The sequence below is a fragment of the Zonotrichia albicollis genome, chromosome 10, assembly GCF_047830755.1.
Source record: "Zonotrichia albicollis isolate bZonAlb1 chromosome 10, bZonAlb1.hap1, whole genome shotgun sequence".
Taxonomy (NCBI): Eukaryota; Metazoa; Chordata; class Aves; order Passeriformes; family Passerellidae; genus Zonotrichia; species Zonotrichia albicollis.
The window spans coordinates 30,104,149-30,122,788 of record NC_133828.1 but is presented as its reverse complement, the minus strand read 5'-3'; the positions used below and the strand labels follow the sequence as shown (position 1 = coordinate 30,122,788).

At 38.2% G+C, this 18,640-nt stretch overlaps 1 protein-coding gene across 3 annotated transcripts in view; it reads left to right on the top strand.

Annotated features, from left to right (window-relative positions):
- The first annotated feature begins 466 nt into the window (after positions 1 to 466).
- Positions 467 to 18,640, top strand: part of PSMD14 (proteasome 26S subunit, non-ATPase 14) — a 46,712-nt gene continuing 28,538 nt past the window's right edge. Inside the window, exons 1-4 of one of the 3 annotated variants that reach the window (XM_005485245.3) lie at positions 601 to 731; positions 3,976 to 4,025; positions 5,625 to 5,712; positions 8,579 to 8,630. In XM_005485245.3, coding sequence (XP_005485302.1) covers positions 8,583 to 8,630 — 48 coding nt within the window. In that variant the 5' untranslated portion in view covers positions 601 to 731; positions 3,976 to 4,025; positions 5,625 to 5,712; positions 8,579 to 8,582. The other 2 variants (XM_074548607.1, XM_005485244.4) reach the window with 2 other exon arrangements.

Here is an 18,640-nt window from a genome sequence, read left to right as displayed (position 1 = left end):
TGATTTATACATATTTCAGTAACTACGTATAAATCAACTTCTAAGAATTTTTATTGTGTTAGGCATAATAAGTTCACAAGGGATACTGAGATCTCTAACTTGTTCACGTGCTCTCGGGTAATGTACTCCTTTGGCTTTGTGTTTTCCTCTTGTAATTTACAACAGAGTTTTTGCTCCAGGGTTAACATAAGGGTAATAGAAATTCCGATTTACTTCTCTGTTTGCACCAGAAACGTTTGCACCATTCATCAGCACGTATGCTTTAATGTGATTATGTCCCTATTGTTTGGCCACAATTCCCATGCTTCTCCACTTCTGCTTGTGCTGATTTTACACATATGGTCACTCATATTTCTCTTCTCTAAATCCTCGTATTTTCTATAACACTGTTTTTGAGAGGACTGCATGTGATACTGTTCCTACCACAGTAATCATTGTTTTCTTGATTTGATGACTAAGTTGTTGGCTCTTCTGCCATCCCATGGCACCGGTGACACTGGGCTGCAAAGGGACACAGCTAACCCACAGCACTTTACAGCACAGCACTTCACACGCTTCCACTTCGGCCCGTTCCACCCACAGGCCGCGCCCCTCGGCGCTCTCCACTCTCAGAAGCTCCTCCCCGCCGGCCGCGGGGCCGGAAGCCGCTGCCGGGTGCCCTGTGAACCGGGAAGGGCTCGGTTTGAATGAGATCCGGCTGATTCACCGCGGCCCGGGCGGCTCCGGTCCAGGTGAGGGCCCGGCCGCCTCCGCGCCAGGGCGCTGAGGGGCCCCGTGGCGGCCTCTGCGCGGCGGCGGCGGGAGCGCGGCCCGGGAGTCGGCCCGAGCGCCGGGCAGGGCCGCGGGCGGTGCGGACGGGAGCGGGACGGGACGGGGCGGGTCTGGCGGGCGGGGATCGCGCTGGGCCCCTGGCCTTTCCGCTGGGAAGTCCGAGCTCTTCGGGCAGCGGGGACAGCTGCGAACGGGCTGGGGAGAGGCGGCGAGAGGGGCCGGGGAGCGGCGCAGGGCGGGGGCCCAGCCGCTGGAGCCGGACGGGCCTCGGCGCCGCACGGGCCCCAGGGCCCTGCCGCCTCCGCCCGGCCCGCTGCGGCCGCCCTTGTTCGGCAGCGCCCGGCGCGGGTTGGAGCTGCGGGCCGAGCGGGGCTCTGTGCCCTGTGCCCTGTCAGAGGCACCTCACGGGCGGCAGCGCTGCTGCTCCCGGGGTGCAGCACTGCCCCGATCCCCGGCAGCGCAGCTGAAGTTAGAGGAGCACTGGGGGAAGTGGAGGCAAAGCACTGGCTGGGATACCTGAAGGGGGAAGAAGCAGAATTAAGTAGAGAAGAAGCAATAATCAAAAATTAACAGCGCTATTTCTTGTATGCCGCTGACTTAAGTAATGTTTCTGTAACAAATTTGTGTCATGTAGTTGGATACTTGTAAACAGGGTGGTGGCGTCATGTCTTAAAGTTGCAGTTGTTTTCGGTATGTCGTGGAAAAACAGAAAGCCAACAGGGATTGAGATTTACTTTTTAAAAAGAATTTTTTTGTAAATATATCTCAAAGCTATATGGAACTGAAATGGTACTAGGCAAGCTGAAAATCTGATAGATTTGTGTTCATCTAAAAGCCGTCAGCCCTGGGAGTCCAAGATGTCCTGTATGCCTCAGGTGGGGAGTAAACTGGGAAGAAGATTCTGTGGAACAGAGCATTCACTCTGTGACCATATTGAGACAACGGAAAATATCTATTTGTGAAGAAATTCAGAAATTGGCTAGCATATAGATTGCTTCTGAATCACTAAGTGTGACTTTTAGTGGCAGGGTTTAACCTGTAGCTTAGTGGGAAATGTTGAGTTCCATCGTCTGTTGTAACACGCCATTTCAGTGATACTCTCACTTGAAAACTATGATTTAGAACATTTTAAGTTAGAGAATACTTTAAAAACAGTATTAAATAATACCAGTATATAAATTAGTTTGTAAATGATACCAAGATATAAATTAGTTTGTCAACTTTCTTGGAAGTGATTCACTCCTGACAAAAATTATGGTGTATAAACTAATGGTACCTGTAAGTACCTTTTAACATTTAGGATGATGGGAAAGGGCATGTGTTAAGGACACTGAATAATAGAGAGCTGGTATGATGAGTGCTTGCTGGACTACTGCATAGTTCCACAATAGTTGTGTGTCCTCTTGGCTTTCTGCAGAAATTCAGAGAAGGCCATTACTTCATGTACTACATAAAATTAATTTTAATTCTGTTGGTTTCTATGGTGGTGCAGCTTGTTAATCAATCTTTGCTTATCTGTAAGTTTTACATGAATGTACTTCAGTAGCTTTAAAGCAGTCTGTTTGAATCTGTGTTACTGAAGTAACTCCAGCTCAGCAATGAATGGAGTAGAATTAGGTTTGCTGTACTTCTGGAAGTCAAAAAGCAGAGCCTGGGAAGCTGAACCTGCCAACCACCTAGTCCAGCTCGGGTCTATTGAGATTCAGGTCTGTGTGAAACAAGGCCTGGGTTTACAGAACTTAGCACGTTGTGGAAGCAAAGCAAGAGTCATGTATCTCTGGACTTGCACTACTGAGACTCCATTCATGCATGACATGATTAAACTAAAGCTTTAATGAACAGATTACTTAGAATTGTATATTTTTTTCTTCTTTTTGTACAAAATATATAGGAAGATAGACTAGCCTACCCCCTCTCCCACCTTTTCACATGTGAAGTCTCTGTTCAGGTTTGATGACTTTAACTGCAGTGAGTTTTTTTCTTGGTGAAATAATGTTTTTCTGCAATGTGCACGTTCTCAGCTGATTTACCTCTCCAGCTGTTTATCATCTCAAGTGAAGCTGAAATGGTTGCAGTTGCACCAAAAACCTTGAGCCACTTCAGAGCACTGTTAATAAAATTGTTGATCATCTGCTGTGTGTAACTCCTCAACAGGAGATGTGGAAGTGCTTGTACAAAGCTTGTTATGTAGTCTCAGGTGGAGAAACTGAATTACCGAAGATGAAATGATTTGCATCAAGCCTCTCAGTGTACAAATTGCAAAGTAAATTGCTGTCACCTGTGTGTAGCCTGATACTCCCTCCACTAATAGGGCAGTTTAGTAGCCATTGTTTTCTATGTATGTCAAAGCTGATTTTGATATTTATTTCTCTACTAACTCAAAAGTTGCCAAACCAGGAGAACCCTCTTTCATTGAGGGATCACATTGTGGAGTGTTAATGCGAGATAAAAATAGTGCACTGTAGTGTGAAACTCATGTGTCTCATGCAAGGAGATAGAGTAATTTAAGACTGTTTCAAGTTGATTTCAAAATACATGCTGCAACATGCCAAGTATAAACACAGTAGCTGTTGGTTTATACCTATATGTGCATACACATTTGTGCATGATCCTTTTATATAACTTCAACCCGATGCTACCTAAGAAAAAATGTTTTCATTATTTAAAGCCAGAATTTAAGTGACTGGAAAATACCAATGAACAGCTGAGTGGTGAACCAGAGCTCTCCAAATGGGCAACTCTTTCCAATTACTACAGTTACCTAACAGTAGTATTAGGAGCAAATATTAGATGTGGGTTTTAAAATTTCTGTTTTCAGAACAGTTTTGAGATGCTTTGTGTATACTCTCACTGCATTATTAATATTAACTATTTTTCCCTTTTGAGGTAAGGGCAATTAAATAAAAATTGCAGTAATGGAAGTTCAGATTTTTAAATAACATTTGATGACCAAGCTTATTTTAGTAATGGTGTTTCAAGTCATGGACACACATACACAGAAAAGCTATTTAATTCTTTTTTTTAACCATTAGTTACTGTATTAATTTCAGTGATGAGTGCATGTCATCCAAATTCCACAATTAACCAAAATGCAAGTTTATTATGATAATTGTCCTTCTGTATTTTTTCTGATACAGAACTATTTGATACAGTTACTTCCATAAAGTTACACTTTAAACAGAGACTGTTAACTCTTCCTTGCAGACAGAAAGAAACAATCAAAATACCTTTTGCCAACTTTAGAAGGAAAATAGGTGAGATTTACTGTGAACTGTTTGTTTACTTTTCTGGCTTTTATTTATATGTATATATAATGTAAGTATGTGTGTGTGTGCAAGAATATAGGGTGAAAACCAACAGAGAAGTTGCTAATCAGCCCAGCTTTTTGCACTTTGTAGCACAGGTAAGATTCTCAGCTGTAGGTTACCTTTTGTGCCTCACTGGGGAGCAGACCAAGCTCACAGAGATTTGTTTCTTTCATTTCTTTGTAGTAAGTGGGAAAGGGAATGCAAGGCCACTGGGTGGTCAGGTGGCTAAAGGTGAATCACTCAGGCCCAGTTGAAGAAGAAGCTGCAGTTCTGTTGTAGCCTGTGCTGCTGGCTCTGGTGGTCTCTCCTGGATCATTTCCTTCTGCAAAGCTGGCAGGAGGATTAGTAACTTTCCATTCAACTTGTCAGTGATTTCCACCCCAGCCTGCCAGCACTGAGAAACTCTGATTTGCTCTTTCTCTTCCAACTTTATGGGAAGGTGAATACATGCTCCTTTGCTCTTGTGCTACTTTGGAATAAGCTTCAAAAGGATCTCTGTTAAATTGCCTCAGTTACTAAAAAACAAAACAAAAACCCCCTACCCAAACAAAAACCTGAAACAAACCCCCAAAACCCAGCGACATTCTTTGAGCAGCTTTAGCTTAAAGAATGATTTGACAGAAATGTCTTCTGGAGCCTGTATTAGTGTTAAAAGCAATCAGCTTTTCCAAGACCTCTTTTTCTGTTATGCCAAGACAACTATTTCTGGGATGCAGCGTGAAGCCTCTCAGAGAAGTGAGCAGGGTTAAACCCAGCGTTTTTGGTAGCCTCTCAGTTTGCTGCAGGGCTGCACAAATGGCTGTCCTGGCAGTACTGAGAAAGCAGCATCAAGTTGGTGAGCAGCAGCAGCTTCCTCATTGCTCCTTATGTTAACACTGACATTGAAAAAAAGTCTATCAAATCACAGCCACAGATCATTTCACAGATCTGTTTCAAAACACTGCTCTATGAATGATTGAGTGAAGGCAATTAATGGGCAGTGTTCTCAGTGAGGAGGATAACATGAATTTTAACTCCTAAATTGAATGTGAAGCAGCCTTTCTCTACCTGAATTCAGGCAAACCTAAAGATCTTTGTCACTTTTCCAGTCACACCAACCATTCTTGCAGAAATAAACAGGAAAGTTTTCTGTACCTGCAGACTGCTCTTACCCTTGGTGCTTAGGGCATCTTAGCTACAGCAAGAGCTTCTAAAATAGTAAAAAACCACCATGGTTTCAGTTTCTAACAGCATTTAAAATGATCAATTAACATTAAATTGCTTAAATAAATTATTAAAATATTTTGAGAATTTAATATCAAAAATGTTGAGAAAATTGGAAGCTTCTTGCAGCATTATGGATACTTGAGTGAGACATGGCATGTACCACTTGTAGGAATTGTATGGTAAAGGGAAAAAAAAAACCCAGTAAACATTCTTTGGGTTATTCTTCAATGGTGCCTTGTCCTTTTTCAGCTTATCAATGTAACATTTCTTTTTTACATGTGCCATGATTTCTAAATTTTAATAGGTTTCTGCCTTTCTCCTTTCTATTTCCTTCTACAGGAAAGAGACCTACTGCTGTCATCTTAACAGTCAAAAAGTGGGAGCTGCAGCCAAGTTTGTTCTGTGAGCGCCTCTTGCTGAGCACCAGGTTAGAAATGTATAGTTGTTTTATTTGTAAAGGCTTAAGTTAGCTTCATTACTGTCTAGAAATTTCCCTTAAGCTGTTGTAAGGCTTACAAAAGCATTGTTGGAGAAATGGCTGAAATAATATTTAGATGGATTAATAAAAATTAAAATCTGTTTTGGTGAATGTATTTCATTAACTTACATTTTTCAGATGTTTATACATCTCAGTAAACACGTTTAGGTCCATATAGACTATAGGCTACTAAAGCATATTCAGTTACAAATAGGCAAGTAAAGCATTAGCTGCCAAAACTGTAACCAGAATCATGTCATGGAGCTAGTGAAATAATTTGCAGTGCATCTAGAACTGTGTTTTGGAGATTTTCTGTCTGTGCTGCTGTCTTGAAAATCTGAATATCTCAGTTCTGTGGGAAATGTATGACTGTTCTGTGGGAAATGTTAGGTGTCTGTAATACAGTGAGATTTTGTTGTAAAGTTATGCTGATAAGTAGTCAGTTTGTTTAACACTTTAATCCAACTCTGATATGGCAAAATATATGGCTTTTATAAATGATGTACTATACTGTTGGGTTAGAAACTGGAATAAACTGTAAATGAAATATTAATTAGTATGAGCTATTGCTTTTCTCTTCTTTTATAGGATTTGTTATTTGTTTATTATTTTTTAAATGTACAAAGGTAATGTACCTCATCAGTTGATGGAAGTTGCTGTAGTTGTCAGAACTATCAGTTTTAGGGTTACCAGTGTAGAGACCAGAAGTTTCTTAAAATAAATGAACAGCTATGATGGATTAAAATAATAGTTTTAGGAGCTTAAATATACTTCTCAGTTACTCTTCAGCCCTCTTTAGTGACACAGAAGATGAATCATTGTGGGTTTCAATGGAGGAGTATCTACCACAGAGGGGTAACATGAACTGCAGTTGGCGTTAATTTGTGGTAACATTGTGACTGTTTTATTGAAGCCATTTAACATATGCTTACATAATATCTTTAAACGGCAACTTAACCTTTCCAAGGAAATCCTCCAACTTGATTTGGAATTTATTGTAGTTCAGGATAGAAGAGCATATACACTGTGTGCAGCTTTTGCCTCTAAAAAAGAAGCTTGGTGTCAATGACTTATTGAAGAAGTTAAGCATAACCACTGACCCTTTAATAAACTCCTTTTTAATTTATATGGTGCCATGGAGCTTTAAGAAAGTGCTTACTGCTAGCTGAGGCTGCACTGGTTGGATTTGCAGGTTCTACAAAATGAAGAGAGTGAATCATATTAAATGAATAGCCTGATAGTTCACTGAACTGGGAAAGTGAATTTAACAAGTCGGGCAGGTATTTCTGGTCAGTGTATCTTGGCTATTGTTAAGTATTGAAGTAGGAAGTAAAATGCTGCTTCTTTATGTGTTTAGAAGCTTAAACTATTTTTTAACCTTATACTGAAATAAAACTCGTTAGTCTTTAGCCAGTAAGAATTCTAGCAAATATCAGAAGAAATTATGAGAATGATGGTGACATTCACCTTCAGCATGAAGATTTTTTCATGTACAAAGCAAATATATTTTTCAAGTTCTTTTGCATAATTATGAAAAGAAGGCTATTAAATAAGTATTGTTAATGTAATCTGAAATCATGTATGTAATTATGTGTAATGTGACATCTGCTTGGAGGATGTATGTATTTTGGAAATCATATTTGGTGTTCTCAATTGGTTTCAAACCCTGAACAGACTTTGTTGTGTTGTATTAAAACTTGTCCAGTTAAGACCAAAATTTTTGATGCTGTGCTTTGTATCTTCTATTTCACAAATAAAATAAGCCAGTAAAATTTTCTGATTTTGGCTACAAATGCACCTTGGAAATTGCTTGATTTGATGAAAACAGCTGTTTAAAAATTAATATTCAGCAGGCTTTTTATAAATTTTATGGGTAAGTGTTGTTGTACAGAGCTAAGAAGTTGAGGAAGCCAAGTGGTAAAGTTCTGTTAAAGCTGGGGCAGAACCTGTACCTAGGTATCCACCGTGAAACTGTAGATGTCTTTTCAACAACAGAAAGTGAAGAAACTGTAGACAGAGAAACAGCAGTGTAATTTTTTTGGTTGGACACCTTAGCAGCCTTTATTCCTGGGGATCACCCCCTGGAAAATTACAAGACACAAAAACTGATGCTTTTTATTTTTTTTAAGGAAGCTGTTTCATTGATTGGAATAAGCTTGCATAAAGCACTGGCACATGCAAGACTGGGAATGTATGAAATGACTGTACTGTCACTAGTCTTCTAACTATATACACATTAAATGTTTACTTTACAGTATTTCTTTTAGTATAATGAGTTCATTAAAAAAAAAGCTTTTGATGCTAATTCAGAGATCCATAATCTGCTTAGTGTCTTTCACATGTAGTTTTGATGATAACTGACAAGCTGTAAGTTAATTAGCGTGGAACTTACTAATGAGGATGCTAAAATCCTTACTTTAAGATTTTTATTGATGATTTCTGAGCAAACGAAAGTAAATTCAATTGTATATCTAATAAGTTTTAGGAACTTTCTGGCTGGAGGTACTGATCATAAGTAACAAAAATCCCCCAATTAATTGACTGATGGGAAAGTTTTGAGAAGTTTGACAAGAGTGTTCATCTTCAGAAATGGGGATAACCCAAAACCAAAGCAATAAAGCAAAGTCTGTTAATTAGCATGGAAGACAGCTTCTTGAATTAATATGTGGTGTTAATTAACAGGAAGTCTGATGTTGTGTTGTAATTACCACCAATATTTTTGACATACTGAGTGACTGAAGGTGAATTATATAGATAACAATTTAGTAAACATTTCGAGCTTGGGAACATTTTTCCTTTGTTTCTGTTTTTCTAGAAATATGGATAGACTTCTGCGACTGGGAGGAGGTATGCCTGGGCTGGGACAGGTTAGTATATAGCTTGTCAATCTTTTCTTTAAAATTACTAATTTCTGGAGTATTTCTTCTATTATGCTATCATATTTTAAAGCAGCATCAAAAAAACATTGTTCATAGTAATAATCTTTGACTCAAGAGATTTTATATGTGTATGCGTATCTTTGTTACAACCTGGCCTTTTTTTTGTGAATGACTATGTGTCTAAGTCTACAGAATGTTTATAAACCTTTCTTTTTTTGTCTGAGCATTTAAAAATTTATATTGAAAAGCATTGGAAACACATAATACATTTTTTTAAAAGCCAGTTTCCAATAATATGAATTTTCAGTACATGAAGGGTATTTATTGTAAATGGCCAAGCACATCCACCGCTCTTTCATAAATTACAGATTTCAGTTCTTGGATCACATTGGGAATGGGGCATTATAAGATACTGAAGTATATGTCAATTTCAAGAGGTAATTTGAATTGAGTTTATCACTTGTGGGTAGTTGTAGCTTCCTGTATGTGTGTTTTATTGTGTCTCCTCTTGTCGATTGTTCTCACTTCTGTTACCACTCCCAGCAAGAAGGCCTCCCTGACAGCTGTCTGTTCCAGTGAGACACCTATTCACATTGTATGGCTTCTCTTACCTCTACAGCAAGTCCTAGTTCTTTTTTCCTTGATCAACTGACATGGCCAGCAGTCTTCAAAAATAAAATGAAGTTGATCTTGTTACATTGTGCTGATCGCTGTGGATACAGGGGAAAAAATAATTAGGAACATCTTTGTTTGAGGTCTGTAGGAAGAATTATATCCTTAAGGAATGGGCTCCAGTGTAAATTCCTTTGTGGTCCTTTCCTGTGGTTGGCTGCAGTAGCTTCCTGGTCTCTTTCTAAGTCGAGAATCCAGACTCTTGTACTGGAGGAATCAGTTCTGTGTGTCTTGGGCTTCAGGATGTGTGTCCAGAGTTTCTTGTGGGATGGCTGAAATTGCTAAACCCAAAGCTTCTTTTGGTTGTGTATAGTGTGTTTGTGTCCAGTATAACTACAGGAGGAGTTTAATACTGAAGCATTTGGTGAAATATTCTAGGCTGATCTACAGACTCTAAATGTTTTGCCAAATAAGCTGTAACTTTTGGTGCATAATTTTTTCCCCCTTTTTATAGCTAAAATTCTATTCACGTTCTCTTAGTGAATCTTCAAGCCGCCCTCAGTTATTTTTAGTTTCACTTTCTTAAACAGTTATTTCTCTTGTTCCTCTGAGCTGCCAGCCTGCTTCATGACTCTTCATTTTTTTAACATCTGTGCAGTCTAATCTCTCAAGCTTTCACTTCTTAGTCCTCTCTGAACTTGACGCTTATCAAAGCTGTTTTTCAAATTTACTGTTAACTCTCTGCTGTTTTCTGAATTTTTCGTCTTTAACTTGAAGCTTGCTAGAAAATTGTGGCAGACAATAGAACATAACATTCAGAGGAAGTTTGCTGAACTCCTCTGATATCTTTGGCCTGCAAAGCTGCTCTGTGTTTGTTTAAATATGGAATTGTCTCTTAAATGAGTTGATGAGTATATGTTAGATTGAAAAAAAGGCATAAAACTGAATTGCTCTTTACTCAAGTTGCTGCTTGCACTGGATGTCTTGACTACATTTGTAGTCTTTTGGTTTATTGAATCAGCAGGAAGGCTTTTCAAATAGACTATTTTTATGTCCTTAAAATAATGTGTTTCAAAGGACCTTGAAAAGTCACTTTGTATTCTGAGTATCTATTGATGATAATTGAGATTGAGAGACAATCCAGAGTGAATCAGATGTCTTTGAGATAGAAGAGAGGAAGAAGGTATTTCTTGGATATATTTTGTAATCCTAGAAAGCAAAACTATTACCATTTGTTTGCACTAGAGTGTTTTAAGCAACAGAACTTTTTGTTCTTATTGCTGTGTCACAGTTGTTGTAAAGGTTGAACATAGTAAAAACATCTGACTGAGCCATTCTTGCCAGCCTAAGAATCATCTGTAAATATAGTCTGGTAGAAAAAGAGGCATTTTCAAAGTAATTTTATCACATAGTTTGGAGACTGCTTTTTCTTGTAGCTTGGGGTCTGCTTAGCAAGAGGAATGCATCACATGAAGCCTGCTAAGGGTCTGTTTGATTTGCTTTGTAACTGATGTTAAAGTACTGGCAGATGCTTGGTGAGCAGTTTCTGTTTGATCTCTGCCAAGGCATTCTTTCTCAGTGACCTGCTTGAGCTTCTTCAGCAGCAGTTACTTGGCTCTTTCCCCTTGGCAAAATTACCTCTTCTGGTTATTGTCTCATTTAGGTTTTCTTGGTCTTCTTAATTTCCAAACTCAGGTATGTTGTCCCAAATGCATTTTAAATTCATGAGTTTGCAATATGCTTTTCAAGTCTTTTGGTGTAGTGTATTACACTTGAGAACTGCTATCACTGAATTTACACTTCTCTTTCCTTACTTCTTGCTCCTTCAGGATGCTATTGAGGGGTTGATTGGCCTTCAGGTGTCCAGAGGTGGTCAGTGCTGAATCCCATCTACCTTAAGCCTGTCTTCAAATGGCTAATAAACAAATCTTTAAGGAAGTAATCTTAAACTTCAACAATAAACTTTCCTTCCAGTGACGTGTGGCTTAGAAATCTTGAGGCATTTCTTCTCTTTTAACCATAGGTGGACAATGGACTGTCTTAGTAGAACAGGAGATGGACAAGAGACAAGAAGGAAAGAGACTCTTAGAGCTTTTGGCATCACATAAGCCATTTTTTTCTGACAGAATGTTTGGCCATTAACTTTTATGGCAGGGTACTCTTTTTATGGCAGGGTACCTTAGTTTAGTACCTTACCCAAGGTTTAGTTTCGAACTTGGTGCCAAAAGTATGATGTCCTTTGGAAACTGCTTCATGCAGAAATTGTCTTACATGACTGGTGTTGTACCCGGTCCATAAATTTGTTTTGTCTTGAGTTTAGGTTCTTGTGATAAATGCATAAGATGAGGGAATAAATGAATGAATGAGGCCTTTTAGAAAAGATGTAAAAAATTGAAAGGGATGTCTCAAAGAAAATCTTATGACTTCAGTGTTGCTCCTGTAGTTCATGGGAGTTAAGATTCTGGCAATGCCCTTGTTCTTCACTTACATAGTCTCCTTTCTCTCTCCTTCTGCCCCTTGTCATGTTGGGTTTTTCTACTTATCTTCTTTTTCCTGAATCATTCTTTTCAGTTTGTCCCTCTGGAATACTGCCTACCACAGAATTTCACTGGTGGTTTAGTACTTTGATTTGCATTGTACATTTGCTGCAGACAAATGAACAGGTTTGTGGGGTACGTAAAAGCATTCTGCTTATGTAGCAGGCAGGAATTTGGAGCAACACTCCTTCATTTTGTATGCTGAACTATTGTTTGCTGGTGAAATCAGTTCCACATATGCCTCTATTAGGCAATCCCACTGCAAAGGGTGTGAGCAAATTAAGTGCATTTGTAGCCAAGCTTTTCTCTCCATCACTTACAGACTAGTAATTCAAGTTGAGCAAGTTCTTGTCCACACTAGCACATGCTGTCTGTTTTTCTGAATCCAGATGTGATAGAAAGAAGTGAAATAATGACACTTTTAAAAGAGGCTTTTAAAGTAATTTTTCATTGCTTGTTAGATTTTTGAAAATATTCTTTTACACTGCTCTGTTAGTGCAGACAACTGTTCTAGTACAATAAATGAAAAATAAAACTGATTCTGTAATTTTGAATTAACATATTTGATGACAGAGGGGAAGAGGAAAAATTCCAATGGGAAGGGAGGGGGAGACAGAGAACTGACCTGTGTCTTGTAAGGAGTGTTTACACCTTGACTTGGAATATAGAAAAAGAAGTGCAGATAGCTATTTTATTTGAATCATGGACTTGCCAATTAGCCATCAAGTGCTTCCATCTGTGAAATAGTTGATCAGATGGGTTAGCTGGGATGTTTCCAGATTAGGGCATTGTAAATGGCACTTGAAAACTGTCACTTTGATTAGGAGGTTTCAAATACTGCACTGCTTGGTGCTGTGGAACCTTTTTCCCCTCATAGGATCTTGGGTTTTTTAGAACATGCTTTTCCTGTTTAGTAAATCTGTGGCACCATTGGAACTTGGGAGACCTGCTGCTGATCTAAAGTTCTGCTTTGTGTGCTCATCTAGTCAGGGTGGTTGTTGGAGGAGAGCACAGTGCATTCTTTTGTGGGGCTTCCAAAGAGGAGTTGATGGTCTGGCAGACAGAGGACGGTCAAGCTCTGTGTAGATCATCCCCAATTAACAATTAGATGCAAATTTCCTGGAGTTACTTCATTAAGCTGATGTGTCATTTGAGTACATGCCTTTTTCTTGCATCTTACATCTTCCATGTGTAAACAAAAACATCCACCAACAATAAAAAGCCTCAAACCCAAAACAAACCCAGACACCCCCATCCCTCCTCTCCAAAAAAACCCAAAACCATGCCAACAACCCAAACAGGAAAAACTGCAGCACCTTACCATCTTTCTGAAAATTATTTTGGTTCATTGATTCTTGAAACAGCTTGTGTTTTAATTTGAAGGGTGTAAATGTGTTGTCTTTAATTAAGTACCTTTTTCATTGTAAAGCTGTAGAGTGTTCTGGTATCTCAGTATCTGTTTAGCTATGACTTTCTCCTTTCTGTGTCTCCTGGGTATGTATGCTTTATGTGGTTTGAATTGTGGTGGTACACTGTTGTCTGCTTCTCATAAGTATTTGAAGCTTCAGATACACCTTTGGAGAATATTTTGCCAGGGGAATAAGTCTGAATTATAGCTCATAAAACTGTGCATCGTTTCTGTGCCATTGCTTCTGAGACGCTTCCCGGCAAAGTTCTCAAGTACGAAGAATGTTACTATTTCTGGAACTCAAATGTAATTCCCAGGAGATGAGGTGTACAATTTGGATGGGTTATTCCAGTTCTACTTTTTTTCCCTGGAAGCTGTCAACCCATTTAAGGAATAAGAAAAAATTCTCAATGACAAACATTTTTCATTTCATCCAGTAAAAATATCCAACATGAAATCCCATAGGAAGTTCAGAAGACTTAATTGCCCGCATTATCTTCCGTAGAAAGTCTCAGCATCAGTTTTTCTATACAAAATATATGATTTTGTTTTCAGGAGAAGAAAACCACCTTAGAGATAATAAACTGTGCTGTTTCACTTACTTTCACTGTCTAGAATGAATGTTTTTACTGCATTGGTTAGTGTTTTACTACAGGGCTGTTCAGTGAAAGCTTCATATCAAATTTAGGATCCAGGTGTGGCCAGGGTCACAGGCCAGGGTCTGGTTTTGCTGGAGATGGTAACTCCGTGGGTCATGAAAGTTGCTGGGGATTCTCATACATTTGAAGTACAGTTGAGTCATTGTAATGTGATTTGTCTCCTAAGGAGCTAATTGGAAGAGGAGAAGAGAAATCTGCTAGAATTGGTTTAGGAGAAGCCATAATTTTACTTAAACCCTCTGTAATTTGTGTTATAAAGGCTGTCTTGAAGTAGGATGGCTGCACTACAGTCTTACATGTTAATCACAAACAAATATAAAACTAAAACTAAAAAAGCCAGTGGGTTGTGTCTGAGCATTACAGTTTCCTCTGATCTGCTATTTTCCTCTGGAGAACATTTTTAGCTGCCTCTTCTTGGCCTCAGATCTTAAACTTCCATATTCCTAATAATTAGGCAATTAGATTCCCTCTCCTCAATTTAATTGCCAGTGTAGTCCAGCTGACTTTTGACTTTCTCCAAAAGAGACAAAGGAGCTTGGACAAGGAAATGAGTGTAGCCATAATGAGAAAGAACATAGGGAAGAAAGGGTAAAGAAGAAGAAATATATTTGTGCATTTGTCATTTCACCTATTCACTTGTAATGTTCCTTTCTGCAAGCAGGAAACAGCCACCCTATAGCAATCAATTTTATTTATTTCTCTTGGAAGTTGTATCTTCTTTCTGAAATCCCGTGCAATTGAATATTAAGTTGCAATGCTACTATGCAGCACCTTTGAGTGAGGGTTTCTCTTTTCTTCCTGCTGTGTAGAAGAGTCCTCTAAGTTTTCCTATGAAGCTGGAGGTGTTTTCGTGTTATAGAGGTGTGGGTTGGGGGGCTGGTGGCTGTTGGCTGATAGTTTTTTTCAAGTGTTGCAAACAATTGACCTTGCTGCATCTTGCCACTGAGTCTCCCAGTTCACCTGCTTGTGTCCAGAGGACCAGCTCTTCTCAACACTCACCTACAGATATCTAGAACCCAGTGCATTCTTCCTTATACTGAGGAGATATCTTTAACTGCTTTGCCTACAAGGTGTACTTTAGGGTGAGCTTAGGCAGAACCTGCTGAGGGCTATCCTGCCTTCTTGGCAGAACTGTGTTTAGAATAAGGTAATTAAAAATCTACCTTGAAGCAAGACTGCAAGAGGCAGACAAAATTACAGGTGCTGACTCGTCATCTGCCTTGAGGCTCTCAATTCTAAATCCCAATACCTCTGTAATGCTGATGGGAGTAGATAACAGGTTAATCCTGGCTTTTTTCTGGAATGAAATTGACCTCTGTATTTTCTTTTTATTTCCAGTAGATTGAGGCTGTGAAAAACAATAGCTCTTTTCAGAAAGATGTACAGTGTTACTGAGAACTTGTTTTATGTCCCTAATCTTAGGGCTTTTTCTATGACATTGTCATAGAATCATAGAGTGGTTTGTGTTGGAAGGGACATTTAAAGAACATTTAGTCCAAATTGTCCTTATGCTTGATAAGGAATTTTAACTTGAATTAATGTGCAGTAATAAAGTACACCTACCCCTCTGAGTTTTGTGTCTCAGTGAATGTGCAGGTTAAATGGGGTAAAGATAAATGAAACACTGACCCAGGGAAGATTACACTTAAGCAGCCATTTCATATAACAGTTGTGTTGGGAACTATGTGGGAAGTCTGAGTATTGCAAATTGCATCAAGGTTATATATATATATATAAGTAATTTTATATCATGAATACATGTTATTATTGAGTAGTAAACGTTGATTTCTAATAATAATGTTCTGTAAGTGTCTCATTAAACTAGAGACTATTTTTGTTTGAAGTTCTGCTTAGTTAAAAACAATCAAATAACAAACAAACCAACAAAAAAAAACCCCAAAAAAGGCAAAAAGATAACCAATCAACCAAAAAAGCCAGAAACAACTTCCCCCCCCCCCCCGCCAAAACCATAGCAAAAAACCAAACCAAACCCCACCTCACACACCCTAAAAAGGAAAACCACAGAACACCACCCCACAGAAACTAAAATCCTAAATAAGCAGAAAGCTAAGCAGTGAAATTCTGGCTCTGCACCAAAGAGGTGTTGGCAAATTTATGATCCCAACCCGTTTAACCAACTGCTCAAAGCTATACAAAGTTCTGTGTTTTGTAATTTTGGTTTTGAAGAGGAAGGGAGATGGGAAATGTTATATATTTCAAGTCCATCTATATTGCTGTTCGTGGAGTTCTGTTGTAAATGTGAACCTGGGTAAGCTTTTTTTAGGAGACAATTTTGTAAAACATACTGAGAGAGTTTTTATCTAGCCTGTTAAGGTGAGTTTTTTTTCAGAGATTTTTCAATTTAAGGTAGCAGTTGATGCCACAATACTTCCTTAGTATCCCTACTCCATTTTGGAGTCTCTGAGACTAAACATATTACTGCAATTTTTATTTCATCTGACATATGGTGTAACAAGACAATGTGATCCTTCGAGAAATCTAGGCTGTTTGTTGAGGCTTACGGTATTTTGTGGTCTGTTATGCTTGCTTGTTTATAATTGGTATAAAAATGGACCTAAACACACAAACTGTTTAGACATAATGGTAGCTTCAAAATCTAATCCTGTTGATGTGGAACTAACCACAAAATTGTGTGTGTAATAGCTTGAAAATAGCAATAAAATTTCAAATTGCTACTAATTTTAGTGTGTGATTCACAATGCAAGTAATATATTTTTCCCTTTTTTATTGAGCTCACTGATTTTTTAAATATTTTTGTATGACTGCAATAATTTTCTGTGTCATGACCGATCATGTGACCTTCCTGTACTGCAGAAAATGCAATACATGGTTTCTAGTGCTTGTCATGACAAAGTTGTTGGAACCAGTGAGATCCCAGAATATGCCTTGCTCCCTTTGCCACTTCTACTGATGGAACACGAGTTGGTAATTTCCAGAAGTGTATTGTCTCAGTACAGGAAAAAAATGATTCCACAATCCCAACTCTGCTTAGATTTTTAGGTTTAGCAATGTGTAAAAAACACTGTGCTGATCTAAGAAATTTCTTATTCTTTATATCCATATATCAGCAGGTTGTACCACTTACTGGAAAAAAGTAGAGAAGAGCAGTGGCACTCTGAACTTTCAAGGCCTTACTACCATTAACACCTCTACCTCCTTTGCACACTTGCTCATGTTTGTCCTCTCTGCAGCTAGTATTTTGTAGGTTTATTTCCCTTGTACCAGGTTATACACACAAAGTTGAATTTACCTCCACAAAATAGAAGATTTAAGCTCACTTTAGGTGCCTCATCCTTCCATGCATCTTTTAATATGATAAATTATTATTTTATAATGATTGTCATTGCATTTATACCTCAGTTGCCTTTCTCCCCCTTACCTATATAATAAAATGTCATCTTTACCTGGAACACTTGTTCTGGAGGAGGTAGAGAAGGGTAGTGAAGAAAAATGGTGGGATTAATAAATTCAAAAGTAATCCAAGGGGGGTTTTGTCTTTTTTTATTTTTTTTTTTTAGCTAATCTTTCTCAATTGTCTTTGGATATAACAGCTGAAAATATGTAGTGAAAGGGTTAAGTCGGCATGAAAGAATTCATTTCCACTTTAATGACCTAGCCTTGCTGGGTTAGGACGATGGGGAACATGCTTCTGACTTGTACTCCTATTGCCAATTAACACCTCCTATAACAGGTTGCCTCAGCTAGTCATTGAAGCAGAGGCAGTAGAAATAGTTTACATGCAGCTTGTTTTTCACACTAGTTGTTTAATACTCACAAAATTAAACTATTAAAAGGTTCTTTCTTAGCTTACTGGGGAAGAAATAAAACATGATAGCAATCATTGCTTGTGTGTTCTATGTTTGTGCTTAAATTGTTCCAGTTACAAAAATAAATAGAAATAGTAATTATTCTTTTACTTTATGCTGTAATATGTTGTTTGGTGCATTAAAGCTGAGATGTGCTTTACAGCACTTAAGTTCACTGCTTTTGGATTTTTATTACTGCAAAACTGGGTTTTCTTTGAAACAGATATGATGTATTTCAAAATCATCTTTTGTGCTATTAGCATGTGTTTAAGTGCTAATAGTGTTTAAGATCCATTTAAACAATGGAAAGTGTATCCATTTGTGGAATATTTCTCAGTTCCTTGTGTAATTAATCAAGTCTGCTTCCTCTAACTATTTGAATAAATCTAAAATAGTACAAATAAAGAGCAGTGCTCTAAAATGACACTTTAGTTCACATTTAATAATAAAATTGGCTAAATAATTTATATCGGTTCACACTAAGAGAAAGGTGAAGTAATATACCTAAAAGTGTTAACAAATTTGCTAAAAGGCCTGAGTAGGTAACACTTCAAGGCGTTAGTTTTTATCCTGTAAGAATGGCAAATGCCTTTAACACTTCGTCAACAAGGGTTACCCAAGTAAAGGTCTGCTTTTTATATTGGATCATCTCTTTAACTATTTGAAACAAAAATAGTAACATGCATAATTTAATATTACAATGTAATTTTCTGTCCATAACTTGCATGCAATTCTTTTTCCCTTACTAGTCTTACTAAAAAAAAATAATTATTTGAATAGTGATAACCTAATTTTATCAGTTATTATTGACCTTGGAATTCTGCCATTCTAAACAAAAACAATCCTAAAGCTTGGTTGGGTTTTATGAGGTGGCCATCAGGCAGCTCATTTCAGTGACTGGAAGCATACAGTTGATTCAGAAGAAGAATCAAATTTTCAGTAACACATAACAGTA